This window comes from Typopeltis vanoorti, chromosome 7 (genome assembly GCF_054136105.1).
Source record: "Typopeltis vanoorti isolate ZY-2024b chromosome 7, IOZ_Tvanoo_1.0, whole genome shotgun sequence".
Lineage (NCBI taxonomy): Eukaryota > Metazoa > Arthropoda > Arachnida > Uropygi > Thelyphonidae > Typopeltis > Typopeltis vanoorti.
Window position 1 is genome coordinate 14,245,341 of NC_143555.1, and position 23,313 is coordinate 14,268,653.

General features: G+C 35.7%; 1 protein-coding gene across 1 annotated transcript in view; it reads left to right on the forward strand.

Moving 5' to 3' along the window:
• The window catches only part of LOC150104495 (RILP-like protein 1), a 99,054-nt gene that overhangs the window by 19,634 nt on the left and 56,107 nt on the right, over positions 1-23,313 (forward strand). Inside the window, exons 3-4 of the mRNA XM_090395666.1 lie at positions 7,323-7,444; positions 17,827-18,030. Of these exons, the coding sequence (XP_090251792.1) occupies positions 7,323-7,444; positions 17,827-18,030 (326 nt within the window). The remainder of the gene's footprint in view (positions 1-7,322; positions 7,445-17,826; positions 18,031-23,313) is intronic.

The following is a 23,313-nucleotide window of genomic DNA, read 5'->3' on the forward strand; positions in this document are numbered from 1 at the left end:
CTCCAAAGTTTGATTCCTGTTCTCAAACTCTTTCATTTTTTATTCAATAAACTTTGTGTATTTTAGTCTACAGTTCACATCTGAGAGCTGCTCAACTTTTATTCGCTTTAAAACTTTCTTACACGTTATTCTTTTCAATATGAAATTCAATTTTATCCTGCTCAAGACTAAATAGTGATCACTTTCAATTTCAAATCCTCTGTACACTCTGGTGTCCTGCACCAGGGAGAAAACATCACTATCAACAATAACATAGTCAATGAGACTTTTCTTATTCCTTGCCTCTTCTCTCCATGTTGTGCACATTTTTATGTTGGAATATTGTGTTAGTAATAACCAGTCCTGAGCAGAAATCCAACAAATATTTGCCATTATTATTAGCTTTGCTCTTTTCTCCAAATTTTCCCCAAATATTTTTGTATGTCTCACAATCATTTCCTACTTTGCTATTTAGATCCCCAACAAAGACCAACTTTTCCTTTTTCATTGTGTCAGTTGCTTTTTCTAAAGCCTCAAAAAATTCCTCCACTTCTACCTTAGTGAACCTTCTGTGGGACCATAGGCACAAATAAGTCTCTTTGTCCAGTTACTCATTCTCACATTTTCCCACATTACTCTACTTGAGACTGACTGCCATTCAAGAAGATTAGCCTCGTATTTTGTGTTGAATACTATGATACTAAGGCTACTTCTTCTTTTCCTTGATTGTTATCGCCTGAATATAACATTTTGTATTTATTGCCCAGAAAGATCTCATCAGTTTTTGTCTTTTTTGTTTTAGTCGCCCCTATTATGTCGATCGTACTTATCTGATTCCTCAGCTAGCTCCATTTCTTTGCCATTCAGGCTTCTTATGTTGATACTGCCAATCTTTAACTCTGATGATGTTCAGTTAGGGTGTGTTTTCAGATTTGTTCCAGTAGCTAAATTTTCACTGCTCACTCTGGTTCCCTGGCGAAATCAACGGGGCCTTGTTGAACTTGGCGACGCCCCAGCCGGCATGAAATTTTGTCATGTTGTACCATCATTTTTTATTTTGGTTTAACCAATAAGAATACAGTTTGGTCGGCTAAATCCCAAGTTGCCAGCCCATCCTCGTTCGTTCAGTATCCAAGTAGATACCCAACAGGGTGCACCATGAGAAGGTGAGGATTGGACATTAGGTCAGAAGCCCTGTCGGTTCTCCACATTCCTTTAAAGGCTATGTGAAGGTCTCCTCTCAGTTTTACAGCTTTGACCCTTAAGTAAAATAACACCCCTCATCAGTAAAATAATTAAAACGATTAAAAAAAATTTCTTAACTCACCCACAGTACTGATATACTATACTTGACAACCTTATGTGGTTGGAGAGAGACACAAAATGTGTGTGTGTGTGTGTGTGTGATGCAACAGATTTACTCAGCTATCTATCTATATGTTCACTGGGCACCTACAGATGCCGTGTGGTCACTCTGATGCTTGGTGATGTCAGAAAAGCAAATAACAGGACTACATGGCAAGACTTGGTCTTGCCATGTAGTCCTGTTATTTGCTTTTCTGGCAGCCTCAACTCTCTGAAGATCAGTCACTCCACACACACCATCCATCCATCTCATTGATGGTCTACCCCTTCCTCTTTTCCAGAAACTTTACCTTCAATTACTGTTCTGAGAAATCCCCCTTCCATCCTTTTTATGTGTCCAAAATATTTTAACTTTCTTCTGTCAATATCCTTAAGGAGCCTTAAAGTTCTACTGATCTTTTCTAATACCCATTCGTTTGTATGCCTTTCAGTATATGATATCCTCAACAGCCTTCTGTAACACCACATTTCAAAAGCAACTATCCTTTTCTAATCCGTCATCTTTAGGTTCCAAGTCTCACATCCATAAGTCGCTGTTGGAAAAAACAACTGCATCCAAAATCCTCAACTTTGTTCTCATGGAGATAGATTCATCCTTCTAGATTTTAGACAGGTCTCTGACTGTTGTTTTAGCCATTCCTAACCTTCTTCTGAAGTCTTCTGAACAGCAATTTTTCACATTAATAATGGATCCCAGGTACTCAAACTTGCTGACGTCCTCAATTCTTTCTCCATTAGGTACACTTGTTTCTCAAGAGCTTTTCTGTTTGTATTTCCTTTGGGAACCATAATCTTTGTTCTAGGATTGAGTTGAAATCCTAGTTCTTCCATGTCATTACAAAGGAGTACTGTATCATCAACATACCTCAGATTACTGATCAATCTACCTCCTATCCTAATTCCTGTCCTGAGCTCATCCAGTGCTGCATGCTTGATGTCCTCAGCATAGAAACTAAAGAAGTGAGGAGAAAGTAAACATCCATGCCTAACTCCTTTTTCAACTTGAAACCAATCAGTCAATCCAACACCTGTTCTTACCATGGCTTCTTGCTCCCTGTACAAGTTTACTATCAACCTGATAGAATGTTGAGGAAAACCCATTCTTTTCATTACTTCCCACAGTTTCACATGCTCAACACAGTCAAAAGCTTTAGAGCAGTCTAAGAAACACACTACCAGAGGGAGTCTGAATTCTTTATATTTTTCTATAATCTAAGGCAAAGGATCTGATCTCTGGTGCCCTTACCCTTCCTAAAACCTGCTTGTTCCTCTGGCATCTCTGCCTCAACTTTGGCCTCAATCCTATTTAGCATGATCTTCAATAAAATTTTGCTTGCATGAGATATTAAACTAATAGTTCTATAGTTCTTGCACTCCTTCATGTTACTTTTCTTATGTAGTGGTATGAAAACTGACTTCTTCCAGTCTCTAGGCCATGATCCTGTCACCCATATCCTTGTAATCAATCTATGAAACACTCTTATCCCTCCATCCCCTGTGGCTTTAATTAACTCTGCTGGGATTTCATTTGCACCTAGGGCCTTATTGCTGTTAAGCTGCTTAACTGCTCTTTCAACTTCATGCCTAAATGGAGGAGTTCCAAATCAAAATTTTCCTGGTGAGAGGACTCCACATTTTCTTTATCCACTCTGCTCTGCAGTTCCTTTTTGATTTCCAACGCTTCTGTTAGTAATGCTCCATTCCTGTTTTTGATGACATTCAATTTATGCTTAATTAATTCAATTTACTCAGCATACACCATAATTAAAGAAATTTAATGACTAGAAGCCAAGTAATACAAAAATAGAAAAAAAAACTATTTACTGTATTTTTCCGTGTATAAGATTCGCCCATGTGTAAGATGATCCCTACTTTTTCCAACCCAGAATTAAGAAATTAGTATTTTAAACATCTCCACTATCTAATCATACATTCAGTTGGAAGGTCCAGACTGTCTCTCTGAAGCTTTATTTACATGTTCTTTTGTGTAATTGATAACTTTTAACTTGAATTTTGATGAATATGACAATCTTTTTTTTTATGACATTTTTGGACATTTTTATGGGCTAGTGCTCAAAATATTGTTAATGCATTAACTTACCTTGCCAACGAGTTGCAGACGTATGAATGCTTTTTCAGAGTTCTGATTGGTTTATTCAAAGTCGACCATTAAAGACATCAGTTGACAGAGTTAACAAAGGCTAGTGATCGGTGGAAGCCTGTTCGCGGAGACAAGGTACTGGCAGCTTCGCCACAGCAACTGCGGGTCTCTCAAATGTTCTCCTATTCAAGTTACTTGGATGATTTTGAGTTGCATAGCAAACGAAACTTGATTTTATTTGCTCTATCTTTACAAATGGACTTTTTTGTAAACTACACAATTTGGGTTTTATGGATTATTTTACTGTACATACAGACATTCATAGTATGCTCACATTTTATAAAATTTCAACAAATGGGAATAAGCTCTTTCTGAAGAGTGTTGTACTAATATTCTATCTTGCAATCATTTCCTTTAATTTAAATACTTCATTTTCAGGTATATTCTGTTTTCTTCTGCTTCTTTTTTCATGTTATTTTTATGTTTTCAAACATAATTTTGGAACCAATTCTGTATTTTCCTGTTTTAGAAAATGAAATTGCCCAACACAGCTAATAAATTACGCTAACCCGTGAAAACCAAATTGGCAACACTCCTGAAACCTACAAAATCTCATATATACAAAGATATACTAGAACACGGATGGTATACAAATTTCAACACAAATACATGCCAACAAAACTGTGATGTTTTGTTAATAAAAATACACAGGTTCCACAATCAGATCTTTATGTGCAAGACTACAGGAACACCTCCGTGGCTTCAATATATCAATCCTAGAACACTTAAGCAATAAGAAATGTCGTAATCAAAAGAGAAACAAAATACAGGGAAAACATTAATAACACCCCACACTCTTGAACAGAAACATACCTTGCAAATCGACAAAGCCATAATAGTACATATACAAGAAAATGAAACGATGCTTAGAATATTGGAAACAATAGCCATAAAATGTGACAGTAATTCCATAAACATTCACTTCTCCTATATAATCCCCAAGAGTTGGAAGCTCCAACCAATAGAAAACAACACAAATACATCCATGACAAAAACACTAAGTTGGCATGACATAGCCTCCACTTTTCGCATGTGCTCCGAAGATGACACTCTCGAAATGGCTTGCACCCTGTTCCTAATCTTGCTTCATCATATTGTATCCTTCTCCTTTCCCCTAAAAATTTCTATTCTTCTCCACCCAAAGAATTCATAGCCCACCCATAAAAAACCTAGGTTTTAAGGGTGGGCTGTGAATTCTTTGTTTTATCTTATCTGCAATTCTCCAACACTTTTCTGTCACCATTTTTTCCACCTCCCCCTTCCTCTCTGTCATACTTCCTATCCTATTCCCTCAGCTATATGGCTGGTTGGGGTAGCTATATGCCACCATACTAGGGAGATGATTATGAGCAAGGTGGTTTCCCGTTGCTTTCCTTGCCGTAGTATATTAGTATATTTTATGACTGTAGCCATGTGTGTGTATGTGTTCATGGGACTGGTTTGCCTGTTTTGAGGGATGAAAAACCCAAGTTACTGGAGGGGAACCTCCACCTCTGTATGAGACCAGTTAAATCATCTTTAGTCGAAAGAGACAGATAAAGATTCCTCTTACGTCGCTGACAGGAATCAAACCCAGGTTTTTTTAACTCAAGGGCTTCATCTATACTGACTGAGTTACGGAGGCTCCTGTCATAATTCAGCAATGATATATAAATGTTTATCACTATATACCTGATGCTGCTCCAAAAGAAGACAACCAAGAACGTCCTACAAAGGTATGTCTAAAATTATTCCTTCTTTATATTCTTCATATATCTATGTCTTTAAAACATCAATAATGCGCTAAAAAATTGAGTAAAAAGCCAATAACATCATAAAAGGGATACCTAAAGAAAAATAGACAAAATAGCCATAAAAATTATTAATTTTTATTTGCATATGTTACATGTTTTCTAGATATATTTGAAATTTTATTCTCAAATATATATATTATTTGAGAATAATAAATTTAATAATTTATGAGCTTATGTCAGATAAGCTCACAAATAAGCTTCGAGGATGAAAGCTGAGAAAATACACCTCATCGAAGAAAAAAAAAATTAAAAAAAAAAGTATCATATGTACGTAATGTGTACACAAATGTATGTAATGTTGTATCATGTGTAATGATAAGTATGTAATGTATGTATCATATGTTATAAATTATTATAATTATTATTGCGGAAAAAAAAATTATCAGAATACATTGAATGTATCAGATGTAAAGAAATGTATGTAATGTTGTATTATACGTAATCAAAACTATGTAATGTATGTGTCATATGTAATAAATTATTATTATTATTATTTTAAAAAAAATTTAAAAAAATTATTTGTGACACCTCCAAGGAGTCCGAAGACTCATCGCGGGAGGACACCTATTGTACAACTCTCCATCTCCACCACTACACCGAACCTCTACCACCAATCAACAATATCAGTGCCATCTACTGCCCACTACTGCCATAGCTGGTATTTTTTGTCTGTAAATTGCATGTGTTCTTAAAGGCTGATTTGTCTGTATGTGATGAAAACCCGAGTTTCTGGGAGAAAAAACCCTGCTACCTCCATATGAGATCGGCTAACTGCGGGATGAAAAACCCAAGTTTCCGGGAGAAAAACTCTGCTATCTCCGTATGAGATTGGCTAACTCACCTTCGATTGAAAAAGTCCATATAAAGATTCCTCCCATCATGACGAGAATCTAACTTAGGCCTTTTCCAATTGAAGGGTGCAACGTACCGGCGTTTTTCCAATTGCGCTACGAAGGCTCTTAATTCTTTATGGAGTCGCTTGATATATTCTCTAATTTAAAAAAAATTTTCTGTTGATAAATATTCAGTATATTTTTAACATTGTTGGAAGTGTTTATTCACTGTGGATTTATGTAGTACAAAGAAATATTAAAATGTATTGTTATCATCATCATCATTTATTCATGTATGAATAGAGAAATATATATAGGAACAGAATACAGAAATTGAGCTGAGTTGTTCTGTCTTGTGCATGGTAAATGGCAAATGTCAGATGGTTCATGAGCCTCATCTTCAAAAAGAAGTTTGCTTATGTAATGCCAAAACCATTTTCTTGGTCTTCCTCTGTGTCCATTGTTCTGTAGAGAGAGAGAGAGAACAAGTGCACTGAAAATAGGTGGATGTATAAAAGCTGGTGTCCCAACTATCTAGTTGACTTTTTTTTAGTTGTTTCTGTTAGGTGTCTTTGCTGGCATTCTTCAAGAATGTGATCTTGCCTTATATATCCTAGTATTGTTTGAAGGTATGTTGTTCCAGAGCTATTGGATATTAACTGCTCATTGAGTAGTGATGCTCCATGTCTAAATACCATATGTAAATATGGCTTGACTGTTGGTTTTGTGTATACAGATGAATTTATCATATAGGTTTGTGTTATGTGCAGTGTTTTCAGCAAAATATAAATAGAACCCCAGCTAGTACAGATTTGATATGGGAGATTGTATAGAGTAATTATTTAGACAATGGATCAAGTGTTAACTAATAAATATTTATTAAACCTACTAGTTTGCAACTATAATCATTAGAATTTTACAGTTATTCATATTTGTGTAATGTTTTTAACCAAAGTGCTTGTACCCTGAAGATGCCAACAGCTAAAGTTTGGTGAAACTAGTAGGTTTAATAAATATTTATTAGTTAACACTTGATCCATTGTCCAAATAATTACTCCAGTTAGATGATCAAGAAAATAAACATTCATTATGGGAGATTGTATAGTTGTAAAAAAAAAAAGTTAATTATTTATGGTAACAGATTTATAGCTGCTTAGTTTTCTATTTCTTTGCTTTAATGTTTCATTCTAGGTTGTTTATCAGATCAAGATTTAAAAGCCATACAAAGGTTAAAAGATATTGTTGAAAATCAGACTAATAAATTACAGTCCAAGGATAAAGAATTATTACAGAAAACTAGTGACATGGAAATGGTAATTGCCACATTTTCTTTTAAGATATCTAGCATATTAACTTAAATACTATGTTAATAATTTATTAAAAAAAACTTTTTCCTATTAAAAAGCAAATCATAACTGTTTTCATAACAGTATTTTTTAAAGGAAATTACAACATAGACTAATATATTAACAAATAAATTGAATTAATACTTCCATTATTTTGGCAAAGTCAAATTGCCATCATCAAGGAACAAAATATAATGGGGTGTGTATGCAGGCACTATACTAAGTAATGAAGCTGAAGCATGTCATCTGAGGGTAGGTCTATACTAAATAGTGCCCCTAGTGGCTAAATTGGGCATCCTTGGCACTTGGGACTGAAGTACGGAGGATGAGAGCTTCCCAAATTTGGGACAGTTTCATACAACCAAATTTGTTGAGGTTAGGATAGTTTCTCAGGGCAGAGGCAGATTCAAGGAAAAGTCTTTCATATTTATATTTGCTGTGGTGTAATAGAGTGGCTTTCTTCCAACAGTATTCTATGGCTGGTGTCTAAAACATAGTATGATCAGCAAGACCTGAGGGGCAGTAGTGGTGGAAGAGATATAGTCCTTATAGTCTAATGCTGTCAGGATAATAATGTCATCCCTGATTGTGCTAACTTGAAACACCGATTTAATTCACCAAAGTTTCTCTGCATACAAATGCACTAGCTTTGCCTTTTTACATGAACAGATTGGGATTACTCGCATTCTGTTTGCTGACACAAACAATGCTATTTATGCACTACAAGAAGAGCCTACTCAACACTGAATGCTGACCTTTGGATGATCCTTAAAGATTTCTGTAATGCTTAATGCATTGTATCTCTGCCACAACTATGCACTTGCACCTATAAAAATTCCTACAGAAGAAATTAGGATTCGGATTGAACATGGGATTCTTAGCCTTCCTGCTCATATTGTCAGCAATATCAGATATGATGTTGCCAGTGTACTGATTCAAGCAAAACCTCCAAAAAGTAACCTCTCCTACAAAGAATATGAAGCACTATTGGAAATCAGGAAGAATAATAAAATACTAATTACTAATTCTGATAAGAAATGCCACAGTAGGTCTAAACTACTACTACGATTACACGTTAAAACTGGCTTCTTTGTTTAAGGATCACTTAACTTACCTTCCCTTAGACTATGACCCTACCAATACACAGATCAAATAACTTCATATCCTTCAACAGGCCAGGAGGCAACTGTTGAAGGAGTCTGTGAAGTCACCTCCTGGCCTGATTAAGTTACTAATATACTAAAGCCTTATAATTCTAGATACCTATATATATATATATACATATATATATATATATACATATACACATATATATATAGACTACCTAAAATTCCTAAACAGAATGTGCCATTACACCCAATTGTAGATGTCATTGATTCACCCACAAAAATTAGCCAAATATTTAGCAAAAGTGTTTTACATTGCACACCTTCTCTCACATAAAAAAACCTCATCCCATTTTAAAGCCAGTATTTAGCTCAATTTAACCCCCTTTTTTTTGGGGGGGGGGGGCGCTGCTTAGTGCTTGAAGCCTACTCTCAGTTGACATGCTTCAGCTTCATTACTTAGTGCAGTGGTGGCGAACCTATGGCACGCCCAAGAATTTTGCTGGCACCTCAACGATTTACATATGATATCCGTTATATGCTTGTAAATTATTCTACCTTTTTTTAATAAAATAAAAGTATTGTAAATTTTAATAAAATAAAAATATATGTATTGTACATACAAGTTAAATAAACAAAATTTAACTTGTATGTACAATACATACAAGTTAAATTTTGTTTTACAGGAGAGAGCAGCTATGAAGACATGAATTTGATTGGTGCGGTATTAACAAAAGATCATGCGACCCAAAGACAAATGGAACCGACAATTTTTGAGTTGAAATGCTAATTCTCTTCAACCAAATTCCATAACATCTGCAACTGTCATAACAATATTCACTATATATTTCTTAGTTTCAAGACATTCACGATGGGTTGTCATTTATTGTTCTGACAGAACTTCTCATTATCGGTGGGGTCAACTCGCACAAAGTTTCAACCCTTGGTTGATTTTTATTGCTGCTTGTTTTCGTTTGAGCTGGAAGGGGAACTCACATAAGCATTATATGGCATGTTTCAATTCGTGGTAGAATTTTCTTTGAAGTTAGCCTTTGTGATCTATCATAATGACATCGAGATTCTTGTGGAAAGGCTTAGATGTTGGTTATACATTCTTACTAATTAGCTTAAGGAAATTACACTGTACAACAGAATATACATTAAAATAAAACTCCACGTAATAGTGCTATTTCACTCATTGCATCAGTGTCACCATTTTTATTCTCCGATGATTCATTCAATCGTTCTGTATGCTTAACTTCATTCTCTCTTTCAACACCACTCTCACAGCTATCAGGTACTACCTCGCAAATATCATCATTCATACCTCGAATATCGCTGTTATCTAGATTCTCACTTTCAACGACGATATTACTCACATGACCCGAAACAACACTCATGAATTTTGACAGACATTTGTTCATCTGTCCTTGAAGCGTTCGTACCACAAAAAAAAAAAAAAAGTTTTTCTTTGGCTCAAAGCATCATCACCAAACATTTCCTTTAGCATTTGTGCAGCAGGTTTTATTATTATTATTATTATTATTTTTTTTTTAAAAGCAAAATTTGATGCAGATTCTTTTCTCCTTAATATCCACCAATTCAATTTCAGAAGAAAATTGCCAAATCTTTAAAACGACATTATAAAAATGCACATAACTCAAGAATGCAGCCTTTCAGCTTGCCTGCTGTTGGCATACTGAATTACAAAGGGTACTGCTTATCCACTCTAGAGGGAGAAGGCCATAAACTGGCCTTCATCAAAATTTTTATTTTCATTTTCTGCATGTACGGAAGCCAACTTAAATACTTGTAAGTTATCAACCCATCTAAATTTTGGATGGGTTGATATTGCTCCCCCACCCCAATTTCAAAATTGATTTTGAAATTGGGGTGTTGGAGCAATGAAACATGCATCATGTCCAAGTGGCAATCATTCATGCTTTTGTGGTTTCTCGGTGTTAACATTTTTTTGCCCAACCCTTTTCTGCATCTTTTGTAAGCAGATGGTGCTGTAGCATTGTTACTCACAGGAAAGTCAATCTCCTGACTTCATACTTTTCCTCCACTTTTTAAATTGATAAATGTTCTACCCTAGTTCCAATCCAAACTTGCAACATTCACCGTCACCCTCTCCATCTCTCTGAATTTTCACCCAAGAGATCAGAAAGATCTCGTCTAGACTGGATCTGATTCTGATGTTATTTCATTAATTGTTTTGTGGTCTTGTGTTGACTCCTATGTATGTTTATTTTTTTCCAGTGGTGTCTATTCTGCAACTTGGAAATAAACATAAGGACAACAAATCTTCACCATCAAATATCATTTAGTTGCTCTCACTTCATTGCATTTGCAAAATAATGGAGAAAACCATTACTAGTTACCTACCGTTGTGTCCTGAATAATCAAATTATAAGTGGGACAAAACATTAATTTATTCAGGAACAACTACCTTTGATTGTAATTAGAGAATGTTGTGTTTTGACAATGAACGGCATGTATATATATATATAAATAACAGAAGGATAGAAGTGAAGAAATAATTAATATGAATAATATGTGAGACTTTACCTGTTTTGTAGGAAGTCTAATAGTAAATTTATTTAAGGTATTAATTTATGTAAAGTATTCCATTTCATGTAGTATAAGAAAGCAAAGTGTATAAGCTAAGGTCCAAGGGTCACACTTTAGCTGTTCAGAATAACGTATGGCCGGAGGGAAAGTAAGTTATACGAAAAGGAAACAAGAATGCTTTCTAGGAAAACACACCGTGCGCATGTGGAACAGTGCACGTAGCGCAATAAACAACGTGGTAAAATGCGCGAATCTCCGAGATTGAAGCAGGCAATATAAACGCCACCCCCCCCACACACACAAGGCTTTTTGGTTCCTGTTTCCTGACCTCCTGGACGTTGGCTCTCAGTCTCTGCCTGTGGAGAAGATTCTAGGCTGGCCGTAGAAGTCGTCTGCCATAGCGTGCGTGTTAGGGCTAGCTATTTCCTCAGACTCGGATAGCTATGCTATATCGTGCAACGGTGATCCAGATGCGTGCCTGCGATACCGGTGAAAGTCCTGAGTGGCACGCGGCATATAGCCTTTCCAATGCGAGAACCTGGCCGTGAAGCTATCTTATGTGATCCGGAGAATTGTAGACCTTAAAGGAGCCTTGATGTCCAGACAAGGCTGAAGAAAGAACTGAAAGTCATTCCAGGAACAATAATGTAGATTGTCATATTCTGATTTCCAGTTGAAGATTTGTGTGTGATTCTATAGGATATTTTGTGTAATGGACATATCGTAAAGAACTTTAGGAACTATCCCTATTTTGGCATTGACCTGTCCCTGTTTAAGAAATGTCTCCCTTGAAGGGATTTGTATAAGAGATGATTGTGATATGTTGTGAGATATAACTAGTGACCACGTGAGTGATAAAAGATAGGCTACATAAGCTAGAAGTTTGTTAGATTATATATAGAAGTGGTCCAAGTAATTTGTTATTGTATTGTAATGTTAATATTGAATTTGAGATCTTGCTAGCAGTGCGATTTAGTTAACCATGCATTTATATTTTCTCATGTATAATTTTTTCATTTAATAAATATGTTTCATAGCATTTGCCTGAGTCCAGCTTGATATATGAATTCAAATAGCCACTCATAAAATTACCATCGAACCTAGCGGAAGGGACCCACGAGTATAAGTTAATATTTAGAGCCACGACTGCATACTAAGATAAAGAGAACAGGAATTAGTTTATTTATTGTTGGAAGTTTATTACTGTATATTACTCTGAGAGATCCACCTCGGATAAGAGTTTCGTCTATCCTCAGTATTGGCTGGTGCAGTTAAAAAATAAATTTGTCAATATTTATCAGGTGAACTGTCTCAGAGGATATTTTTAATGGCAGCATCCCATACTTGGACAAAGCCCTAATCATAAGTTAAATTGCACGTGACTAAACTTAAGAGCGGCCTAAATATAGCTTGTTTAAAGAAAAGAAAAATTTGTATGAGTGAGTAGGGCATACAATAAATAACAAGAGTAGATAAAAATATAAAGGTATAGGGTTAAAGAATATGATAAAATTATAGAGGTTAGGTACGTAACACTACTATAGTACACAAAAATCTCTCAACTAATAAACAGTCACTGATATGCATTTATCACTGTTTATCATGAAGAGATCTTGTCTGCTTTGTCACACACTTTCAGGCAAATTATTATTATTTGACAGCCCTGTGAATTCTCAGGAATATTAATAGTGTTGCCCTACACAACACTATTAAGCTTTACACAATCCACAATCTGACACTTACTATATAGTATTTTTGATTCTTGTCATATGTGTTCTCTGGCTGATTTGTCTGTTATGCAGGATAAAAAACTTGAGTTTCTAGGAGAAAATAAAATACCTGCTACCTCCATATAAGATGGGCTAATGCACCCTTTGGGAAAAAAAAATTATATCAAGATTCCTCTCTCATGACGAGAATCAGATTCAGGTCTTCTATCAAAGGGCATGTGGCCTGTTGGTGATTGCTCTTGATAAAGGCATGTAATCAGTTTTGATACAAAGATGTATTAAACATGCTTTCATCAAGTGGGTCAGCAGCTCCATCCCCTTTCCTGGTTGTGCAGACAGGGATGTATTATCAACCATTTCCAGTTGATTGCAGATGAGTGTACAATTCTTCATTTTTTGCTTATGATGCATTTTCTCTATCTCATTTACAAAAGCTTGCGACTAAACACATCAACAACACACTATCCAGTTTGTAACCTTTCTAACTTGAGCATGAGCATACTCCTGTCTTATTTTTCCAAAAAAATGCACCCTTTTTGTGTTTTCTTTAGCCTACCCACTGTACTAATGATTATAGGTTTACAACCTGTCATGGTGAGGGAGACACTAAAAAAACATGAAAACAAAAAAGAAAACACCTTAATATCTAGACAGGAGATGTGATTTCTTTTCTTGGGATAATTCTGTCCTCCAGTCTTTCTTGACAGAAACATTACAAGTATTGAATTCTCACCATCCAAAATTTTAATATGGTGACTCTGATGAATAACTTGAAACTAAATCTGTCCATCCATTGAATATTGCTCTCACATTTAGAGTACTGTCTCTAAGAGTTCCCTTATAATCCTTGACTCAGTTTTGCCATGATCATCTCAGCCATCTCCTCCCACACGCTTTTAAGAAAATATGAACGTTCCATATCCATACATGCCCATCTTCTTCCTCTAGACAAAAGTTATAGTAATTCATCATCATTCCATATGTTGCACTTTTGAAAAGTAATGAAAAATTTTGAAGGAAAAAAAAAAAATACAATCTTGTGATCACCTTCAGTCTACCCAAAAAATTATCAACCCTTATTTGCTCTCCTAAAGACCAGCTACAGTCCTTAAATTTGCTTAGCTTCTATCAGGAGACCCAAAACTATAATCTGTTTACTAGGCCAAACAGGCAGCACAGCCAACATCAGTTACTCTTGAACACAAAACTCCAGCCAGCTGCAGGACTCGCAGACTGTGCCTTGGATACTGCCACAGAATTTTTTCGAAAAGGTAACTTTGTTTCATAGGAGCATATACAAGGTTTGTCCAGGAAATTCCTGAATTTTTTAAATATTGTCTAACTTAGAAGCTATTCAGCCTTATTGCTTTCATAGTACTCTCCTCCACTTTGTGTACACCACTGCCAGCATTTCTTCCATACTTTGAAACATTTCTGGAACCTTCTTTTGGGATATGCACAGGTCTGCTAGCAATTTTTTCTTTATCAAGTCAGTTGGAAAAACTGTCATCATCACCTTGACGTTTGACAGCTTATCTTGCTTTTTTGGTTTGTGGTGACCCTTTTGACACCCACTGTGATGATTGAGCTTTTGTTTCGATGTCATAGCCATAAACCCACGTCATCCCTGGTAATGATGTTTATCTAAAAACCTTTTCTTTAGTGTTACATTGTAATCAGCTTTCTTTCTAGACAAATTATGGAGACTACAACCATGTTAGAAATAATTACTTTAATTTCCTGACGTTTTGACCTTCATATTAAGGTCATCATCTGTGGTATACACACATATATACAGAAGTATATATATATATATTTGTGAATGTATGAGGTATGTAATATATATATACATACTTTGTTCACTCCACTTCCAAAAATCCGCTCCTTAATAAGCTACCCAAAACCATGCCATCATCATCATCATCTTAGATTTCCTGGTGTGTACAAAATTTGGTGTGATTGTGATATTCCTCATTTTGGCCAGACAGACATATCTATTGAATTACGCATGGAGGAACACATGAGGGGACATTGCTTACAAGAGACAACGAGCCAGTGCCTTATCAAGCCATATCCTTTTCTCAGCTAATCCTAATGATGAAAACCCCAAGTCATACAGTCCACTGGGACAGATCTACTAACATCTTTCATTGCCATGATGAATTGGAGAGAAAAATCGTAGAATCTAGGGAAATCATCCTCAACCCTGAACCTTAAATAACTTGAGCTACAACCTACCAGATAGTCATTCAGCTGTAATCATGTACTGGCATTCACGTGATGCTGCAAGCATGCACTCTCCTAACAATGCAACGAACAAAAGAACAGCTCTAAATACAACTACGTTTTCATACTAATTATGTATAGAGACTCTATGTTGTTCATAGTTTTTTTTTAAACCTTCAATGTTTAGTGTTTTTTCTTTTATAATGTCACCTGATGAAGGCTGTTATAAGCCGAAACTAGTCGTGTTTTACTATTAAACCCCCTTTTACCTAACCCTCGGTTTAAGTCATTCAGCTCATTTCTCATTATGTATTTCAACCGAGTCAATGATTCATAACACACACACACACACACACACACACACACACACACACACACACACACACACACACACACACACACACACACAAAAGTTATATTACGTTTCAAACAGTATGCCAAAGAGACGATGATTAGATCATGCCAGTAGAATAACAACTGTTATTCTACTGGCATGATCTCTAGTGAAAAAACAAATACATGAATGCCATTATTCTATTTATAACATCATCAGAGAAAAAAATTATATAGATTTATTACAGCAACAGTGGTGTTCCTAATTTAACATGAGAGTTGTTATATTAGAGTTAAGATCCTGGATTACTTACAGTCCTATTTATAATTAACTATTAGACAAAAAGGGCCTTCCATATTCTTGGAATTTTTAGACCACCATTATTGTTAATATTTGAATGGTGATAAGAAATTCACAGGCCTCCTTAATTTACATTAATACCACTTTTTTGCGTGATGTAAACAACAGGTGCCTTTCCAGTCAATTCTATGTAAAGTATTCAGGGCATGATCAGAAAGGCCAGATTTACCATAGTTATTAAATTTAATGTGCTGTTTATGTTTCTTTTTTTTGGATAGTAATTGTGCATCATTTTTCACCTATATAGGGCAAATCACAGGTGTAATGAATACGGTATACTCCAGTGTGAGCCTGCAGAGGAAGTGGATCCTTGAATGTGTTGAATAAGTTCCTTATTTTTGCAAGAGGTTTAAAGATGGCATTAAGGTTGTATTTCTATGGTATTCTGTTTATTTTATCTGATATAGCTTTAATCTATGGAATGGTTACGCTTTTATTGTAATCTAGTTTATTTTTGTTTTTAAGTGATGTCTTGTGAAGAATTTTGTTGACAGTATTTGGCTGTAGCCATTTTTCAGGAAGATATCGCTGATAACTTAATTCATCTTTAAGTGCTTGTTCAGTGGAGAAAATCTTCTAAGTCCTGTTTTTTGGATTTTGTGACATCTAGATTTTGTGTTGGGTGATGGTAAGAGTTTATGTGTATATATTGGCCAGAATGTTTAGGCTTCTGGTGAACAGTGAAGGAAAGACTATGGAAGGAAGACATGTGACAAGTGTCTCTAGAAAAGGAAGTGTGTTCTGACTTTCAATTTCAGTTGTGAATTTTATGCGTTTGTATTGGTTGTTTAGGTGGATGAGAAAAGTGTCTAGTCTGGTAGCCATGGGACCAGATAGCAAAAACATCGTCAATGTATCTAAGCCAGACTTTGGGTTTTAAAGTAAAAGAATTTACTTCTCCAGATTAGTTGTATACTGTTTTCACTTGCATATGTCATTTGGGTTTCAGTGCATTCTCACTGAAATTGAAATGTGTACATGATGCTGTACCAGTATGTGGAATTTATTGAGTATAGTATATGGCAAACACTTACAACCAACAAAACATAGGTGTACTAGCTATGTGGAATTTATTGAGTACAATATATGAAAACACAACCAACATTACAGATTTTTTTTAAAATATTGATATCTGGGTGCCACTAAAGGGCTTAAATTTATTAGAAAGTGTGCTGATTTGAGTTCTTTAACTTAGTGAAGTGAGAGCTCGTCTAGCTCAGTGGAAGCTCAGTGCTAGACGGCCTGATGAATTATCTAGGTTCAATTCTAGTCCCTGACTAGAGGAACTTTTTCTAAGCCTTTCTTCTACCAGTTCCTGAGTTAGTTGATCTCTGGAATGGGTATGTAGGTTTTTTTTCTCCCAGAAACTTGGTTTTTTTTTGTCCTGTAAACTCAAAATTGGTTGTAGAACCCAAACTATTTCAGACATTAAAAATATGTTAGTGACCATGAGATGGCAGCACTTATTAGCCATCTCTTCACTGGGTGCTGCTTAAAATTGGTGATAGTCTGGGCCATCTCTGTCTGATTGGCTACCGGTAGAGATTGAACTGTCCATTCAGTCTCCAAAAAGTTAGATAGGGGTGAAACAGCCTTACCTGCTTTCTATAAGGGAATAAAAGGTGTTAGCTGATTTTTTTATTTTTAACTTAGTGAAATGTTTTCTTCAGTCTCATACGTCACTTGTCTAGAGATTGTTTTTGCCAAGCCACACATCTCAGCAATCTGTAAACTGCTGAAAATGAACTGAAAAATGAAATACTCAAAATCTTGCTGATATTTCTGCTTAAATTTACCAACAGCATGTAGTTTTTAGGCATCCTTTTAAACTGTTTTTTTGGATTTGCTTGTTCTTATTTTGTAAAGGAATTTAGAGTAATGAGAATGCTTTTCACGTTATTTATTTAAAATCAGTATTATGAAGAGATTGATGAGCTTTGAATTTTAGTATATGTGAAATTTTCTAAGAAATAGTGATATATCCTTTATTTTTAATTTATTTTCTTTCTTGTAATTTAGTTGCAGCAACAAATGGAACAACAAGCCCAAGCAAACAGAGAAATCAGCCATAGGCTTCGACATTTGAAGGCACAAGTTCATGTGTTATTAGAGGAAAAATCTGAACTTCAAGCACAAATACAAAACCAAGAAAGTGAGCTGGTTTCCTTGCAGAAGCACTTAAGTGATACAGTAAAAGAAAATATGGAGCTTGTAAAAGCTGAGGTAATTATTAAACTGAATGTGAAAGTAATTTTTATATTCATGTAGATAGTAAAATGATCATCGGTGGTAGATGATTTTTTTTTTTTTTTTTTGTTGAAAGTTTATTTTTCACTTGGTTAGAGTATAATAAAATTAGTTTAATCCTTTATCCAAGTGTGAGCAAACAAATTTTGCGCCTGAAAGTATCTTCAGGACTGGGGTAAGGTGGTACAACACTAGGACAACTCATTGCAAAGGTGGAGCAAGCTACCAACACTCCTGTCTCAGTATCTCCTATAATGCAAAACACATCTCCTTGCAGATATGTCTAATGTTATGCATTAAGGGAAGGGCTACTACCCAGACTAGTTTTGACCTTTATTGAGGTCTCTTCAGTGGGAGCCAGACCCAAGTGGGGACACCAGGCAGAAGCATTTGCAGGTCATCTCTACCTATAGGATTTGCCAAATGGTGTGCCACCCTTTTTTAATAAATTACTCTGGATTTAGAGAAAGATGTTGAAAGTTTATTTTTCACTTGGTTAGAGTATAATAAAATTAGTTTAATCCTTTATCCAAGTGTGAGCAAACAAAGTTTGCTCCTGAAAGTATCTTCAGGACTGGGGTAAGGTGGTAGTAGTCTGGGTAGTGGCCCTTCCCTTAATGCATAACATTAGACATATCCGCAAGGAGATGTGTTTTGCATTATAGGAGGTACTGAGACAGGAGTTTTGGTAGCTTGCTCCACCTTTGCAACGAGTTGCCTGGTGTTGTACCACCTTACCCCAGTCCTGAAGATACTTTCAGGCACAAACTTTGTTTGCTCACACTTGGATAAAGGATTAAACTAATTTTATTATAGATGAATTTTTGTCCGGTATGCCACCACTTTCTTGCTCATTATACACCCGAAGTGGCTTAAAAATGTTTGGTCTTCTCTAGAGTAGGATTACCAGATCATCTAATCCTTATCATATGTCATGTTACAAATATTGTATATTTGTAACATGACATGTTACAAATATACAATATGTTTATAGCCTCCTCCTTGCTCCAAATTTGATATTGTAACCTGGAATTAGAAATCCAGGTTACAACATCAAATTCAAGATATTTGGAGTAGAGCTCACCTGTAAAATGGAAAATCAAACTGAATGTGAAAATTACAGAAGAATTTCTCATCATCATCATCATCATCATCAAATTCCTGCCATGTACCCTCAAGGGGTGTACAGGATATGACAGTACTACATGAAAAAATTACATCATTACTAACTTCCTATCTTCAATTTTCCTCCAAATCAGTCTGTTACTTGTCAAGACTCCAACATTATCAGATCTTATATTTCTATCGTCTAAGGCACTTCGTACCGTATCAATCCACCTATATCTTGGTCTTCCTCTAGGTCGTTTTCCTGCCAACCTGGCAGAGAACACTTGTTTTGCTAATCTTTCCTCTCCCATTCTATTTAAGTGACCATACCATCTGAGATTAGCTCTGCTAACGCATTCCTGGATGCTGACAATGTCAAGTTCTTTCCTAATATCCTCATTTTTAATATGATATTGCCATTGATGCCATCTGTTCACGCATCTAATCTTTCTCAGGACTCTCATATCTGCGGTCTCTAGTCTTTGGTCAAGTGTTTTACATCTGACCCAGCTCTCAGATCCATAAGTTAAAATTGGTTTGAACACAGTCTTGTATACAGCTAATTTAGTGTTCCGACTAATTTCTTTCTTATTCCATATGAATTTATTCAATTGACTTCCCACGATACCAGCTTTGCTGATTCTGTTGTCTATTTCTATATTTAGTTTACCATCTTCAGTAAAAATTGTGCCTAAGTAGCTGAAATGTTTTACTTGTTCCACAGGTTCTCCATTCACAACGCAGTTGACATTTTCAATGATTCTGCCTATTTTCATTGTCTTTGTCTTTTTATTGCTGACCTTCATACCATATCTGTTACAACAGCTATTCAATTTTGTCAGAGAATCTTGCAGACTTGCAGCGGATTTATTTAAAAGTATAACATCATCTGCATAAAGCAAAGAGCTGACATTAACATCTCCAATTTTGATATCAGGTTTAATACCACATTCCTTCATAATGTGATCCATATAGATAATGAATAACAGAGGGGATAATGTACATCCTTGTCTCACACCAGATTTAACATTAAACCATCTTCCTGTACTTCCTTCAATTCTAACTGCTGACTCACAACTCAAATAAAGACTAAGTATTGCTTGATATAATGCCCCATTGACACCATATAACTGCAGCGTATTGAATAGCTTCTCTCTTGGCACCTTGTCATATGCCTTTTCCAAATTGACAAAACTTAAATACAGATCTTTGTTATATTCCCATGCTTTCTCGACTATTTGTCGTAAAGTGAAGATCTGATCCAGACAGCCTCTATTTGGCCTGAATCCAGCTTGTTCTTCACCAAGCTTTTCTTCCACAATTCTTCTCAACCGTTTCTCAAGTATACTTGCATAGATCTTGCCAGGAACACTCAGTAGGGAAATACCTCTGTAATTCTCGCATTCAGTTTTATTTCCCTTTTTATATATGGATACTATGAGAGCTCTACTCCAATCATCGGGAATTCGTCCCTCTGTCCAGGCTTTCTGAACTATGCAGTGCAGCCACTGTAAGACTCTTATACCACCATACTTCAGCATTTCTGGTCGAATATCATCTACTCCTGCTGCCTTTCCACATTTCAAGCCTTTGATGGCTTTTTCTATGGCTTCAAGTATGGATATGTATTCCTGACTGCATGCCTGGTCAGTGTTTTTTATCACAGTGCTGTCATCACTGCTTGTTTCATTTAGCAATTTTTCAAAGTAATTACTCCATACTTCAAGGATATCTTTTTCTCCTGTTTTCATTTCACCTTTATCATCTCTAATTCCTTTTATAGCACTCTTTCCTCCATTCCAATGCTTCTTCAACAACCTCCAGAATATTTTGCCACCTTCTTGATATTTATTTTCTATATTCTTGCCAAAGTCCTCCCATGACTGTAGCTAGTTTTACACAGTGTTTAGCTTTCTTACATTTGTCTCTGTATTCTGTAAGAGTAAAAGCTGACTTATTTGCCAGGAACTTTTGATATGCTTTCTTCTTTTCCTTCACTGCCTCTTTAACTTCCTGTGTCCACCAGGGAGTTCTGATTTTTTATCCTTGCACACAACCTCGCCACATGCCTCTCTGGCAGAATCAATCAATGTTTCCTTCAGAGTTTCCCACTGAATCTCCAAGGTTTGATTCCCGTTCTCAAACTCTTTCATTTTCTTTTCAATAATATTTCTGTATTTTAGTCTACAGTTCACATCTGAGAGCTGCTCAACTTTTATTCGCTTTAAAACTTTCTTACATGTTATTCTTTTCAATATGAAATTCAATTTTATCCTGCTCAAGACTAAATAGTGATCACTTCCAATTTCAAATCCTCTGTACACTCTGATGTCCTGCACCAGGGAGAAAGCATCACTATCAACAATAACATAGTCAATGAGACTTTTCTTATTCCTTCTCTCCATGTGAATTTGTGCACATTTTTATGTTGGAACATGGTGTTAGTAATAACCAGTCTAGTAATAACATGTCCTGAGCAGAAATCCAACAGATATTTGCCATTATTATTAGCTTTGCTCTTTTCTCCAAATTTTCCCAAAATATTTTTGTATGTCTCACAATCATTTCCTACTCTACTATTTAGATCCCCAACAAGGACCAACTTTTCCTTTTTCATTGTGTCAGTTGCTTTTTCTAAAGCCTCAAAAAATTCCTCCACTTCTACCTTAGTAGAACCTTCTGTGGGACCATAGGCACAAATAAGTCTCATTGTCCAGTTCCCCATTCTCATATTTGCCCACATTACTCTACTTGAGACTGACTGCCATTCAAGAAGATTAGCCTCGTATTTTGTGTTGAATACTATGGCTACTCCTTCTTTTCCTTGATTGTCATTGCCTGAATATAACATTTTGTATTTATTGCTCAGAAAGATCTCACCAGTTTTGGTCTTTTTTGTTTCAGTCACCCCTATTATGTCGATCTGGTAATTATCTAATTCCTCAGCTAGCTCCATTTCTTTGCCATTCAGGCTTCTTACGTTGATAGTGCCGATCTTTAACTCTGGTGATGTTGAGTTTGGGTTTGTTTTCAGATTTGTTCCAGTAGCTGACTTTTCGCTGTTCGCTCTGGTTCCCTGGCGAAAACAACGTGGGCCTTATTTAACCGGCGACCCCCTAGCCGGCATGAAATTTTGTCGTGTTGTACCATCATTTTTTATTTTGGTTTAACCAATAAGAATACAATTTGGTCGGCTAAATCCCAAATTGCCAGCCCATCCTCGTTCATTCAGTATCCAGGTAGATACCCAACAGGGTGCACCACGAGAAGGTGAGGATTGGACATTAGGTCAGAAGCCCTGGTCGGTTCTCCGTATTCCTTTAAAGGCTATGTGGAGGTCTCCTCTCAGTTATACAGCTTTGACCCTTAAGCACCCCTTGTGAAGAATGTTTAATGAAGGAAAGAAGAATTTCTTTCCTTCATTAAACATTCTGGCATCCTTGTTCTTCCTAAAAACATTCAGGAGGAACAAGTTGTGATCAGACCAAATCGGGATTATCACAACTGAATTTTTACTTTAAGACAAAAGGTAACTGGAATAGATGATATGCAATAGATATGTAGGCATAAAAGTTCACAGTGACTATTCTGCATATTATATGCATAGTATTATACATTTGCAAGAAAACTCGAGAAGAAGTTAAGAAAATTTGTGGAATGGAAAGCTAGCTCAGTTTAGGTCAAATAGACATGATCAGGATCTGATTTTCATTTTAAGATAAATAGTGGAGAAATCACAGGAAGAGAACCAGGATCCATATTTAACTTTTGCAGATTTGGAAAAGGTTTATGAAAAGATGCCAAGAGAAAATCTGTTCAGAATTATACAGTTATATGGTATAAATGATATTATACTCCTGAATAAATCCAGAACAAGTCTGCAGAATTAACTGACTAGATTAAATTACTGCCATAATAAATTAGGTATGAAAATCAGCAATAAAAAAAACAAAGGCAATTATACATTTGCAAGAAAACTCAAGAAGAAGCTAAGAAAATTTGTGAAATGGAATGGAATATTGAAACACATCAACTGTATCCTAAATGGAGAATCTGTAGAACAAGTTAAATATTTCAGCTATTTAGGCACAATGTTTAGTAAAGATGGCAGATTAAATATGGAAATCGACAACAGAATTAGCAAAACTGAAT